Source organism: Archocentrus centrarchus, chromosome 21 (assembly GCF_007364275.1).
Source record: "Archocentrus centrarchus isolate MPI-CPG fArcCen1 chromosome 21, fArcCen1, whole genome shotgun sequence".
Lineage (NCBI taxonomy): Eukaryota > Metazoa > Chordata > Actinopteri > Cichliformes > Cichlidae > Archocentrus > Archocentrus centrarchus.
The window spans coordinates 19,182,073-19,197,993 of NC_044366.1; the positions used below are offsets into that span (position 1 = coordinate 19,182,073).

General features: G+C 37.7%; 1 protein-coding gene across 1 annotated transcript in view; it reads right to left on the reverse strand.

Moving 5' to 3' along the window:
- Window positions 1-292: 292 nt before the first annotated feature.
- Window positions 293-15,921, reverse strand: part of hs6st3b (heparan sulfate 6-O-sulfotransferase 3b) — an 83,760-nt gene continuing 68,131 nt past the window's right edge. The window contains exon 2 of the mRNA XM_030758725.1: window positions 293-1,258. Coding sequence (XP_030614585.1) covers window positions 490-1,258 — 769 coding nt within the window. The 3' untranslated portion in view covers window positions 293-489. The remainder of the gene's footprint in view (window positions 1,259-15,921) is intronic.

A 15,921-nucleotide genomic window follows, 5' to 3' on the forward strand; every position in this document is an offset into this window, starting at 1 on the left:
GTGACATGCAACCACCACTTCCTACTATGGCTTTCAGATGTTATATTTTTTACCAGTTGCAACACACAGTAGATGCTGACTTCAGTGACATTCATCAATATTGAATGCCAAAATTTTAAATAAAGCAAAACAATGCAATGTTCCGAGCAGCATCCTTTTTTTTTCTTTCACACCAATTTACCACCTTATTCAACAGATTATAAAGAACCAAGGCAAAAATAAACAGCATTGAAAGATTAAGACACCAAAGGTACTCCAAGACAGAGTTGCTGCAAGACTCAAACTTGGCAGTTTTCATAAAGAAACAGCAGAGCACTCAGATCACACTGAAGCTGACAAAATGGATAGATCAGCAGAAATATTAATGGTGAGACACGGAGAGAGACATAAGATGTACAAGAGAGAGTCAAACAAAATCTTTTAACTAGTCCACTAGGAATCTCCATCCACTGCTCTCCCTTGCTCCTCTTCCTTTATGGGACCAGCACCTCACCAGCGGGCTACTTGGCTTGTGTAGTCCTCAGTGGTTGCTGAGAAGTCACTGTCAGTTTCCTTCTCAAAACCTCCTCCGGCTCTCCCGCCTCTGTTGCCACCCCCCCTGTGTTTGGGCGGCCAGGGCCTGACCTGGTCTCTCTGCTCCCGGAGCCAGCGCTTCTCCTCACGTCTCTTCAAGCGCACTTCCTGGTGCTCCCTCTGGCGGGTGAACTGGAAACGCTGGAGGAACAGGTCCTTTGCATATTCATACAGCTGCATGTCCAAGAAGTTGAGTTCCTCAATGCGTTTGCGCACATTCTCGCTCAGGTCCACGTTGGCAGCGCGCGTGCTGTTAATCTGTGTGAAAGCAGCGATGAAGCGCAGGCTGAACGTCCGTTCAAACAGATACTGGGTCTTGCGCTGAAACTCAGTCAGGCCGTAGAACGCCATGTTCTTCAAGTTGCTCATGGCGCTGCTTAAAAGGATGTGGTCACGCTGGCTTTCGTTCATGGAGGACAGGTTGTAGCAGCCCACCAGGCTCAGGTCAGCCAGCATGCGAACCTGACGGTTATTCGCCAAGTTCGACGGGCAGTTCATGAACTCTGTCAGGGTGACACCAGACCAGTCATCCCCACTGTAGCAGGTGGGCAGTTCGTCCTGGGTGGGTGAACGCCCATCACACATATGGAGGGCGGTCTTCCATGTGGCTCCTCTCTGGACATGTTTCCATTCACTCAGGTAGCGGGAGACTGGGTCGCGCAGCATGGTGATGTAGTAGAAGTTCCTGCAGCCAAAACAAACACAGTTAGAGAGCTGTGAGCACATCACTATCACAGAGGGTCGCCCTGCATTGTGCTGACAGATGGTGACTTTTGTCTGAGCATAAAACTTCAAGGTTGAATGCTAATTGGCAAACTGAAAGTCTCACTAATGAGGTTGTTACAGTTGGTTTCTATATATTGCCCTTGAAAACTGAACCCTTGCACCAGAGCAATGAATTTACAAAACTGAAATAGGGCTGTTTCCATTCCACAGATTTCTTCCACCTGCCAACACAGAGAATAATTGGGATTCATGACATAGAGTAACCCATAGTCAGAAAGTGGGTAAAATTGACCCGGCTAAATCCTAAACATGTCATTTTTGTAAAAATAATGAGGTTTCAGCTGTCGCTTTTGAAATCTGCAGCACTTTTAAATGAGTATCCTGTTGTTATCAACAGCAGGGCTTAAAGAACGAGAGCACATCTGATTTGATTTTTGGTGGTGAAGCACTGGTAAACACACAACCCGAGTAAAAATACCAGTGAAAACGTCATTTTCAGTGAATATGTAACTTCTATGCTTAAGATTTTTGCAGTGTCAACAAAGGGGCATATGAAAAAAAAAAGAGACTGACAAAGTTTTGCGGTTGACAATGTCAACAATTAGTTTCTGTAATAATAAAATAAAAAGCAGCATCACAAAAACAACCACACCTGTTCGTGCGTTATCCCAGCTGTCAGAGTGCGCACACAAATTATACAGAAGTAAAAATTTTTGCTTCAGAGTGACAACCTGCACAAATGAAGCTACAGCTGCCCTTCATACCAATCTGACCTCTGCAAGCAAATCTACTCTACTGAACTGAAGCTGCGCCGAAGCACATTCAGATGAAAAACAAAGATCAGACAGGTGTTGGCTAGGTAAACCTTTCCTAAGATGATTCCCCGTGAGAGTCGTGCATATTTAATGATGCAACCACCCCCCGAGAGCAGTCCAGGCAGGTAAAGTGGTGTGTGACTTCTGAGATTTCATCCTGAGACCAAAGCAACTCTCAGTGCTGCCTCAGTGCTTTCAGAAGAGCAAACATCCACACAGTCTTACCCAAGAGTGGAAATTTAAAAAAATAATAAATAAAAAAAGTTACACAAAGAGTTTCCTCTGGTTATCCATCTGCAGTATAGAAAGAGATGGGGTTCTGCACATGGTATACTTTAATTTTTGGTGAACCAGAGTCACTTCCAAGCATGCGGCTGGTACCCCCCCCCCCCCCCCCCCCCCCCATATTAACACATTATTAACTGCATTTTAATGAAAGACATTTTAAGACAGAAATAGTTTCCTGACTTTAAGACAGAGGCAGAATATGAATTTGGTCATGTATAACAATGGTATAAATGAACAATGAAGAAAATGGGATGAAGGGTTATCTTAACAGTGCCAAAGGAACACCACTCCTGAAATGTTACCCAGTATGAGTCAGGCAAGAAGCTGTCATTACATCCCCGGCAGCAGCGGCGGCATACTGGCACTTGCTCCTGGAGTTGGCTGGCTGCAGATACATCCTCATTAGACTAGGGACATAAACACATGCAGCAAGTGTTGTTTGAGTGCACTCGACAGCCCAAAGGTCAGTTGTGTGCACCATCAATGTCAAAATACATCAGGATCAGTGGGTGTGCAGAGCTGTCTCGAGGAGGCTTTCCCTGAGTGATACAGATGGCTGTCGAGGAGGGGGGCGGCGGAACGCTGACAGGACTCTCTTACTTCTGCTCTCTGTTATCACCAGTACCACCCTTCTAGTTACTTCTCACATACTACAAAAACATACTGTGAAAAGTTTACACTGTAAGGCTGTAGATGTTGTAGAAAAAGTGCAGCTTGTCTTGTGTGGCAATATTGCACCAAACCCACATCCATTTGCCAAGATTTCCCAGCCTGCTGAACTCTAGTTAATCATGGATCAATAATGGATAGGAGGCATATTGCAGCTTATTCTGCCCCAGAATACTCATCTCTGAAGCAGCAGCAGCAGCGTGACTTCAGTGGAGCACAAACTAAACAGGGGCCATTAAACAGAGATGAAAGAGGAATTTAAAAGTATGGATAAAAATGGAAACTAAAGCAGGGAGGGGAGCTGAGTAAGAAGCAGGTGCTGACAGGAATATTAAAGTCCAGTGTAATTTATATAGATGTATTTAATGGATATGGAAGGAGCTTGATATCACATGAATGACAGCTATGTCTGATTGACACATCGGGAAAAAGGCATTTGTTATTCATTTAAAGTTTTTTTTTTTTTTTTTTTAAATCATAAGCTCCACGCTTGCAATAAATGATTAAAGAGCTACTTTGAGCATTGAGAGAATAACACTTACTCTGTATCCCCAATCCATACATATTTATTCCAAGAAGATTCCTGGGCATTCAAAGTTACTCAAAAAATAGTTTTAAAAAATATATTCAATGAAGTAAATATGAATACTAAAAAAAAGTAGTCTGCTGATGTACCTCAGCAGGTGTAGTATATATGAAAATATGCTGCAATGTCCCCCCGCTGCCCAACAAAGGCATGGAAGAACACGGGAAGATAAAAAAAAAGCATGAAACATCAATGTGGGGTTCTGGACCTCTAGTAGCATTACAGAGCTATGGAGTCTGCTGTTTAGTACACGTATGCACAAAAAGATAACCAAGCCCCCTCACAGGAAATGTCACAGTGATATGATAGTACTGTATTTTTCTCAATATCACAGTTGTGCACCAAGATTTCCACACAAAAAAAAGAGCAGGGTGAAAAAAAAAAAACTTGACAGAAAACTTGAGCACTGCCATGTAAGCAAAAAAATCTAATAAAAAATGCCTTTTGTTTGACAGAAAGAAAATGCACTTAACCTCCTGAGCTCTTTTTAATTTAAGCATTTTTAATTTCTCCAAGCTACTTTGGGATTAGTTAGACCTGATATGTATAAAAGTAAATATCTTCTTTTAGCAGAAAGTAATTAATTTTTTTTTAAAGCAAGTCCACATAGGATGACAATGGGTTTAGTTTACAGCGTAACATGATAAAGTCACCATTGTCTGACAAAGTATAAAATACTTTACTGAGCAGAATAAAGCATAAGGTGCAGAAAAGCCAAATTGTGATGTCCCCATATGAGGGCACAGGGTTGTATGGGGTGAGGACGTACAGAAATCTTTATGTGTACAGCTGCATTCCTGTCTGGATGTGAAAATAAGCAGCAAACAAACTGCAGCAAAGTCACACAAAAACAAAAATGTTAACCCCCATGGAGGATACAAGAAAAATCAGGGGATGAGGGAAGTAATTTGCATTCATGCTGTATGAACCATAAATATTTGTATGAAAATTTTACAGCAATTCATCCAGTTGTTGAGTGACCAACAGATTCACCCATGGACTGAAACTGCCAACCCCTGAGATGCTGTTCAATGACTATTGTCACAGAAATGTAACCTCCTAAACCCATGCAACATAAAGGAACAGATAGTTTTATCCTCAGCCAGTGACAGTGAACAGACGACTGGCTTTTAATTGCCTGTAATTAGCCTCAGTGACACAATTTCTGCCCACTGCTTCTACTTGATTGCAGGCTGCTGAAAAAGGACATTTCACTTTCAGCCTGAGCTCATCTTGTTTGAAAGTGGACAAACTGAACTCACTTATCAAGACATTCGTGTGTGGGAGTTGGATATTGTTGTAGGTGCTTGAGGGTGGGCTAGACAATAGGGAAAAGCAAAACAATATATTGCTGTGAGCTGGGCAAAAAGTGGTTCAGAGCAAAGGCTAACACAGTGAGCAGTAAATAAGTAAAGACAGACCAGGTCCCAGTACAACAATGGGACTGACTAATGCTGTTGGGATGTAGACACCGTGCTTGGGTGGTGGGGGGAGGATTGGAGTATGAAGCAGTGCTTTTGTATTGCTTGAAAGCTCTTACTGTCTCCTGACTTCTCTGATTTATTCTCACAATGTAACAGCCTTGATCTCTCTATATTATTCCTCTGTGGTCAAGGAGAATCAAGAAAAACTTGTTTTTACATCTTTTTACTATTAATATAAGAACATTTTTGCCATGGTTAAAACAGCCACAATCGGAAGCTATAATAATCAGCTATGATTGTGGATGACATGTAGCATCAAACTCTTGTTACATGTACAGTTAGCTTGGATGAAAACAACAGAATTAAAATTTCATTCATACTTTCCAGTATATATTTTCTGGATATTCCTTATTGCTTGTTTATCAGACATTCTATCTCATTTTAATTTATAGATTCACCAGGGGCGTAGGAATGAGTTTCCTATTGGGAGGGACACATATCGGAAACCTGACAGATCCATAAATACTCTGAGAAAAGCATTTTAAAAAATGCTATTTGATCTTTTACTTTCTTCTTTTTCAAAATTTTCTTGGAAAAATAGTGTTGTGTACACTTATATGATTGCATGTATAATTTACAGATGTATGTGTTTTATAATTGTAGGACATGGGCAAACTGGCTTGAGCACAGATAAATGTTACCAATGCACAGATAAATGTTACCAATGCACAGATAAATGTTACCAGTGCACAGATAAATGTTACCAGTGCACAGATAAATGTTACCAATGCACAGATAAATGTTACCAGTGCACAGATAATTGTTACCAATGCACAGATTAATATTACCAATGCACAGATAAATGTTACTGTGCACAGATAAATGATACCAATGCACAGATAAATGTTACAGTGCACAGATAAATGATACCAATGCACAGATAAATGTTACCAATGCACAGATAAATGTTACCAGTGCACAGATAAATGTTACCAATGCACAGATAAATGTTACCAGTGCACAGATAAATGATACCAATGCACAGATAAATGTTACCAATGCACAGATAAATGTTACCAATGCACAGATAAATGTTACAGTGCACAGATAAATGTTACCAGTGCACAGATAAATGTTACCAATGCACAGATAAATGTTACAGTGCACAGATAAATGATACCAATGCACAGATAAATGTTACCAGTGCACAGTGCACAGATAAATGATACCAATGCACAGATAAATGTTACCAATGCACAGATAAATGATACCAATGCACAGATAAATGTTACCAATGCACAGATAAATGTTACCAATGCACAGATAAATGTTACCAATGCACAGATAAATGTTACAGTGCACAGATAAATGTTACCAATGCACAGATAAATGTTACCAGTGCACAGTGCACAGATAAATGATACCAATGCACAGATAAATGTTACCAATGCACAGATAAATGTTACAGTGCACAGATAAATGTTACCAGTGCACAGATAAATGTTACCAGTGCACAGATAATTGTTACCAATGCACAGATTAATATTACCAATGCACAGATAAATGTTACAGTGCACAGATAAATGATACCAATGCACAGATAAATGTTACATTGCACAGATAAATGATACCAATGCACAGATAAATGTTACCAATGCACAGATAAATGTTACCAGTGCACAGATAAATGTTACCAATGCACAGATAAATGTTACCAGTGCACAGATAAATGATACCAATGCACAGATAAATGTTACCAATGCACAGATAAATGTTACCAATGCACAGATAAATGTTACAGTGCACAGATAAATGTTACCAGTGCACAGATAAATGTTACCAATGCACAGATAAATGTTACAGTGCACAGATAAATGATACCAATGCACAGATAAATGTTACCAGTGCACAGTGCACAGATAAATGATACCAATGCACAGATAAATGTTACCAATGCACAGATAAATGATACCAATGCACAGATAAATGTTACCAATGCACAGATAAATGTTACCAATGCACAGATAAATGTTACAGTGCACAGATAAATGTTACCAATGCACAGATAAATGTTACCAGTGCACAGTGCACAGATAAATGATACCAATGCACAGATAAATGTTACCAATGCACAGATAAATGTTACAGTGCACAGATAAATGTTACCAGTGCACAGATAAATGATACCAATGCACAGATAAATGTTACCCGTGCACAGATAAATGATACCAATGCACAGATAAATGATACCAATGCACAGATAAATGTTACAGTGCACAGATAAATGTTACCAATGCACAGATAAATGTTACCAATGCACAGATAAATGTTACAGTGCACAGATAAATGATACCAATGCACAGATAAATGTTACCAGTGCACAGTGCACAGATAAATGATACCAATGCACAGATAAATGTTACCAATGCACAGATAAATGATACCAATGCACAGATAAATGTTACCAATGCACAGATAAATGTTACCAATGCACAGATAAATGTTACCAATGCACAGATAAATTTTACAGTGCACAGATAAATGTTACCAATGCACAGATAAATGTTACAGTGCACAGATAAATGATACCAATGCACAGATAAATGTTACCAATGCACAGTGCACAGATAAATGATACCAATGCACAGATAAATGTTACCAATGCACAGATAAATGATACCAATGCACAGATAAATGTTACCAATGCACAGATAAATGTTACCAATGCACAGATAAATGTTACAGTGCACAGATAAATGTTACCAATGCACAGATAAATGTTACAAGTGCACAGTGCACAGATAAATGATACCAATGCACAGATAAATGTTACCAATGCACAGATAAATGTTACATTGCACAGATAAATGTTACCAGTGCACAGATAAATGTTACCAGTGCACAGATAATTGTTACCAATGCACAGATTAATATTACCAATGCACAGATAAATGTTACAGTGCACAGATAAATGATACCAATGCACAGATAAATGTTACAGTGCACAGATAAATGATACCAATGCACAGATAAATGTTACCAATGCACAGATAAATGTTACCAGTGCACAGATAAATGTTACCAATGCACAGATAAATGTTACCAGTGCACAGATAAATGATACAAATGCACAGATAAATGTTACCAATGCACAGATAAATGTTACCAATGCACAGATAAATGTTACAGTGCACAGATAAATGTTACCAGTGCACAGATAAATGTTACCAATGCACAGATAAATGTTACAGTGCACAGATAAATGATACCAATGCACAGATAAATGTTACCAGTGCACAGTGCACAGATAAATGATACCAATGCACAGATAAATGTTACCAATGCACAGATAAATGATACCAGTGCACAGATAAATGTTACCAATGCACAGATAAATGTTACCAATGCACAGATAAATGTTACCAATGCACAGATAAATGTTACAGTGCACAGATAAATGTTACCAATGCACAGATAAATGTTACCAGTGCACAGTGCACAGATAAATGATACCAATGCACAGATAAATGTTACCAATGCACAGATAAATGTTACAGTGCACAGATAAATGTTACCAGTGCACAGATAAATGATACCAATGCACAGATAAATGTTACCCGTGCACAGATAAATGATACCAATGCACAGATAAATGATACCAATGCACAGATAAATGTTACAGTGCACAGATAAATGTTACCAATGCACAGATAAATGTTACCAATGCACAGATAAATGTTACAGTGCACAGATAAATGATACCAATGCACAGATAAATGTTACCAGTGCACAGTGCACAGATAAATGATACCAATGCACAGATAAATGTTACCAATGCACAGATAAATGATACCAATGCACAGATAAATGTTACCAATGCACAGATAAATGTTACCAATGCACAGATAAATGTTACCAATGCACAGATAAATTTTACAGTGCACAGATAAATGTTACCAATGCACAGATAAATGTTACCAGTGCACAGTGCACAGATAAATGATACCAATGCACAGATAAATGTTACCAATGCACAGATAAATGTTACAGTGCACAGATAAATGTTACCAGTGCACAGATAAATGATACCAATGCACAGATAAATGTTACCAATGCACAGATAAATGTTACAGTGCACAGATAAATGTTACCAGTGCACAGATAAATGATACCAATGCACAGATAAATGTTACCAGTGCACAGTGCACAGATAAATTATACCAATGCACAGATAAATGTTACAGTGCACAGATAAATGTTACCAATACACAGATAAATCGTCCCCTTAGAATTATAAGGTTCTGACATTTTTGACGAAACTCAGTTATTGTCATATTTATTCGCTGACCACTTATCAACAATATGTAAGAGATTTTTTTCAATTATATATAATTTTGGGTGTTTTATTCACAAAATAATATGGTTCTATCTGCAAAATCAAGCTTTAACTTGGTACTATAAGGTTCTATATGTGAACCAATAGGCACTTGAAATGTTCACAAGAGAGCCAATCAGGCTGCTTCTTTTTTGTAATATTGCTGCCCAATGTCAAGCAAAGGGGCAGAGGAGATGCCAGAGAAAGTGTTTCATGGTAAGCTGGGGCTGTTTACAAGACATCTAAACCTTGAGGGTTTCAAAAATGAGTTGAGAACAGACAGAAGTACGGAAACCGAGAGTGGCCATGGTACGTATAAACTTTTTTCTGATGGTTTTCTCGAGATAACGAGTTATTTAACTCGTTATCTCGAGAAAACTGTAATTTTTATCTCGAGAAAACGAACTTTGTTTTCTCCTGATAACGAGTTAATTTACCTATGGTTTTCTCGAGATCACGAGATGATTATCTTTTCTTTAATGCACATGATCAGTTTCTCAGACTGGTGTGACAGGCATTTGAAGAAAGGAATTTGAAGAAAGGAATCAGGTTTAACACACACCAGGTTTAAGACACACCAATCATTCCATTACAAAGTTCATTTTCTCGAGATAACGAGTTATTTATCTCGTTATCACGAGAAACAGATCACCGTTTTCTCGAGATAACAATTACCGCTTTCTCGAGATAACGAGTTATCTCGTTATCACGAGATAACGATTACTGTTTTCTAGAGATAACAAGTTAATAACTCGTTATCTCGAGAAAACCATCAGAAAATAGTTTATACGTACCATGGCCGCTCTCGGCTTCCATACAGAAGTACTAATGGCAGGAAAATTCTTAACTTTTGATTTTTTTTTTTTAGATTGCACTGAGCTGTTTCTTTGCACTGTTAGCTACGAAGCTAGCGAGCTAATGCTAGTTTTGTATTGTTTGTCTGTGGTCAGTGCTAACATAAAAAAACAAACAATGTAGTTGGTAATATTGAGAATAGTCAGAGGTCATAATATAAGTTACCTCACTTATAAAATATTATTGATTGAAGAATGACTTCAGATTTTAATATATTCTATGACCTAGCAGTGGTACCATGCTAATGAGCTCTGTCTATTTTTATTTCTGTCATCAAACTCCAGAAGAGCAAGTAAAAAGAAAAAACACCAGAAAAGGGACGGCAAAGAAATTGTTACATTTTTCCTGAATAAATACAACCGAAAGAAAACAGTTCATTGTCAGTGACATTTTTATAGCAGAATTATTTTAATTAAAGATCCAAGTTTAAAAAATCTACCTTTTAAGTGGGATGAGTTTTTATTTGGATTTTTGTACTCAGTGGACATGGACTCAGAATCTAAATATTTATTCAGAATTTTAAAGAATGCTTTTTCAGGTAGATGGCAGCTTGTAAAATGTAAAAAAAAAATTGAAATTTGAGTTTATATGTCAAAGTATACGCCTCCTAAATTTATATCAAATGTTTATTTTGTTCTATTTATTTATTATAAATTTTATTTTATTTTTACTTGTTGGTTTTCATATAATTATATGTTGAGTTAACTTTGGAAAAATAAAGGATGGGAAAAAAGAGGGCTCAGTCTGCCAACATGAGTTTAATGAAAAGTTTGATTTTTCTTTTTTTTAAATTGTACAATTTTAAAATTGTGTAACAGTTTGCCATGAAAGAAGAAAGAATTCATTAAATTTGATTTAACCATACTTGTGGACACTCTATTATATCTATAATTTTATGGTTTAAAACTTACTATAAGTTAACTATTTTTAATTCCTTGAAAATCAGTAGTAGTTATCACATTTTACAGATAGAACCTTATAATTCCAAACAAAAAATGAGTTTTTAGAATTAGAAGGTTCTATCAGCATTATACTTGTTAAAAACAAAAACAAAAAAACATTTGCACATTTAATTGGATTTTGATATTACTGATTTAGAATACATATACGGTGTGTTTCATAATCATGTGTGAACAAGACTTATTCCATGTGTAACTGGTCAGAACGTAGATAGAACCTTATAATTCTAAGGGGATGAAATGTTACCAGTGCACAGATAAATGTTACCAGTGCACAGATAAATGTTACCAGTGCATAGATAAATGTTACCAGTGCACAGATAAATGTTACCAGTGCACAGATAAATGTTACAGTGCACAGATAAATGTTACCAGTGCATAGACAAATGTTACCAGTGCACAGATAAATGTTACCAGTGCACAGATAAATGTTACCAGTGCAGAGACAAATGTTACCAGTGCACAGATAAATGTTACCAGTGCACAGATAAATGTTACCAGTGCACAGATAAATGTTACAGTGCATAGACAAATGTTACAGTGCACAGATAAATGTTACCAGTGCACAGATAAATGTTACAGTGCATAGACAAATGTTACCAGTGCACAGATAAATGTTACCAGTGCACAGATAAATGTTACCAGTGCACAGATAAATGTTACCAATGCACAGATAAATGATACCAGTGCACAGATAAATGTTACCAGTGCATAGACAAATGTTACCAATGCATAGATAATTGTTATCAGTGCATACACAAATATTACCAGTGCACAGATAATTGTTACAAATGTATAGATAATAGTTACCAGTGCACACATAAATCTTACCAATGCATAGTTACCAGTGCACAGATAAATGTTACCAGTGCACAGATAAATATTACCAGTGCACAGATAATTGTTACCAGTGCATAAGCAAATGTTACCAGTGCACTAGCATAAAGTTTCTTTACAAATGTATGTGAGCTTGGGGGCCCCCTGGTGGTGGTAGCCGCATATGTCGCCTATGCCTCAGTCCGACTCTGTTCATGGCAACGATCCAGACAGACTGTTTTACCTAATTCAAGAGTTTCTGACTCCTGCCTCTGTCTCCCACCTCCCAAACACTCAGAGCTGTTCAGAGGTAGGCGGGGTTGTGCCTTCAAAATAAAAGCACGCGAGTTAAAGATTTCAAAATCAAGTATTTTTCTCCTCCGCTGTGTAGTTTTTGGTTGGGACAAATGCATCTGTCTTCAATATTGGGGGGAACACGTCCCCCAATCCCCGGTTCCTACGCCTATGAGATTCACATTAATTCTTACTACTTTTCCCGCTCTGTGTTCTGGGTTGCTTATTCCGCCTGCGTCATTTTCTCAGCCCTTTAAAGCAACAACCAGGACTTGTGGGTAGCATGTGAGTGAAGAGGATGAAATGCTTGAAAGACCCCAACTAGATTCCTCAGTTAGATGCTGAAGTTACATGCTACATGTCTACAGAGGCCATTAAGGTGCTCTTGACCACCTTCATACTTTGAGTGATGGGAACATTAACATACAATTTTCAGCTAAAGTTAAAACAGTGTGGATTATTTCACTAGAGAGACCTGATCCCCACAACCTGGACCCTGCTTATAAGCAACTTTCGAATCAACCTCACAACTTGGATTTGTTCAGCAATTCAAATAGGTTACAGTAGGTGTTGAGGTGTGATACATGAGTGTTGGTTCCACTAGTTACTAATTAGACAATCAGTCTCTCGAGCTCTAGGCTATTGTATGTGATTTCTATTGGGAGGGAAAAAAAATCCCAAATTTTGTCAGTAACAGCTGCAGAACTGTAAGGTGAAAATGAACAACCTCTGGGCACTACAGATGAGAGGAACTTGGGAGAACTTTGAAATAAAATAAGTCTCAGTTTGCTTTTTATCAGTTGAGAGTGTGACTAGAAAAACTCCTTCAAACACTGACAATTTTATTTTCATCTAATCAAAGGTGTAAAAAAGAGACCAAAACAACAATCAGCAGTAACAAGTGAGTGACACCGATGTTATGTTCCAATAATTCTCACCTGCAACTCAACCAAATTTGATGCAACAGAAATGAAGCACTACTAATCCTAAATCCTGCCAAATCAATGAATCTTTAATGTTTATGGTGTTTTGTCCATTTTTTTTTTTTATGGACAAAATATGTTTGCAACAAGGTGGGAAGAGTGCCTGAAACCCTAACTGTAAAAAAAAAATGTCACAAGAACAATCACATTTAGTGCATACTGAAAAGGGAACAAGATGAATTAAATGTAATAAATTAATTAATAAATGATCCATAAGGTCTAACATCAGCCTTGAGGTGCGTAATGACAACCTACAGTACGCAAGTGGCACATTGCAGAAATGTGAATTAAAAATGAACTTGCCAGCAAATAATCATATAAGGCTCAAGCCAAACAAAAATAACCACTGCTGTCAATAACCTGATTAAATGTGGTCAGTGTTAATCGCAGTTGGTAAATCATTTGCCATCCTAAACTAATGAGAAAATTGACAAAATTGCTTAATTATGAATAAATAATATCTAACAATGGTCCTCACGCACTTGAACTTTATTGCTCATATTTATTGTCAGAGAAATTCTACTCATGCCCAAAACAAAAAGCCCCCCCCCCCCCCCCCCCCCCCCCCACAGTCAAAAGCTGTAATAACTGCGATATTACTTTGTATTACTAATATTACTTTACCATCCGTAGAAATAGAAATAGAAATCTTTAATGGAATGTATTTAGTATAATTGTAAATAGTACATTTTTATGCATAATTAATCTTCCAACATATTACAACTATTGCATGTGTATTACAGTTTGGTTGTGAGTGTTTTTTTTTATTTATCACATTGACTGTCCGCAGAGTGCAAACATGTCACAATTACACTGCTCAGCATTCAAGAATAAAATTATACCATAAGTTGAGTTGACTCCTGAGTGGACTCCTGAAGACAGAGTACAGAGTACAGTACTCCACATGAATGGAGTATTCCTGTAATTTTTCACCTCAGTTGACTCCTGCCCTTTCTCCCCTCTGCTTCTCCTCCATGTCCTACAGACATTAGTGTTCCCTTCGGATCTATAACCTTTTCTTAAAGGTTGTCACATTAATCACGCTGCTGATTTCACTCGTCAATCTCCCTCTGTATCTGCTGTGTTTGTCTCGAGTTATGTCGTGCATTGTCTCTCTTCACTGCCACCCTTTTGCAGCACTGCATATAAACAGCCATCACTCTCCCCTCTCACCCTTTGTCTTACAGCTATTTTCCAAAGACTCATCAGTCAGGTAAATCACGACAATGATAAAAGCTGGTGACAGTCACGGCAACGCAGTGTTGGTCTAATTCTATCTCAACAAACAATCACTGTCTGGTATATAGATATGTCTCAAAAAGTGAAACATATATTAAACAGTTGTTAAGAATATAACCCCCCCCCAAAAAAAAACAAAAAAACAAAAAAACAAAAACAAACAAACAAAAAATCCCAAACAAACATGGTGACCATGCACACGGAGGGTGTTACAAAAGATGGTTAATGAACACACAGAGACACTTTATATAATGAAGGCCACCCTGTCTTCCAAACAATGTTTTCAGACAACTAGTTTGCAACAACAAATACACTAAAAACTGTCTGGATTATAACAGTATGATGGACAGTTTGAGAAACCCAAAGGTCATACCTTTAAAACTTTAATGCACAACTGTGAAAATACCTGCTCTACACAGTACTTTCACAGTATATTTTTTATTTAATATCTTTCACAGGATGAGAAGAATCTAAAATTTACTTTGAGATTAGTTTAATTTAAGCAGAAAGGTTTCATGACTGAGTTATGCAAAGCCTACATCTATTGCCTGATGCCTTATCCTCTTCATTTTGGTGAACCTCAATAGCAGTGCTCAAAGAGATACTGTATCTCCTGGTGTTTTCCCACAGCGTGTCAACAGCAGACTGAGTGCTAATATGGCTCCAGCAGCAAGGGCAAAGGAAGTAGGAATACCAGTACCAACATTTATTTTAAATCACAGATTACAGTATGTTTGAACTTCTTCCATGAAGCAGGCGAACGAGTGGAAAAAAGGTGAATACTGCGAGGTGAATAGAGTAGAATAGCAGGCAGAGCCTTCAGCTTTCAGTCCCCTCTTCTGTGGAACCAGCTCCCAGCTTGTATTCAAAGGACAGACACCCTCTCTATTTTTAAGATTAGGCTTAAAACTTTCCTTTTTGATCAAGCTTATAGTTAGGGCTGGATCAGGTGACCCTGAACCACCCCTTCATTATGCTGCAATAGGCCTAGGCTGCTGGGGGGGGGGTTCCCATGATGCACTGAGTATTTCTTTTTCATTCACCTCGTTTTACTCTGTTTAGTACCCCACTCTCCTTCCACAGTGTCTTTTGTACAAAATGCTTTGAGGCGACTGTTTGTTGTGATTTTGCGCTATACAAAAAAATTGAATTGAATAATATACAAAATAATGTTTTTGATATTTTTTGTTCACAATTTCTTACATTAGACAAAATTTCTAAAAAGGCATCCAAAAGGGTGTATGCCCATCTCTAAATGTATGTTTGTATATCTGTTAAACTAGTGGTAGTTTGTCTTTGATTGAACAGGAAACACAGTA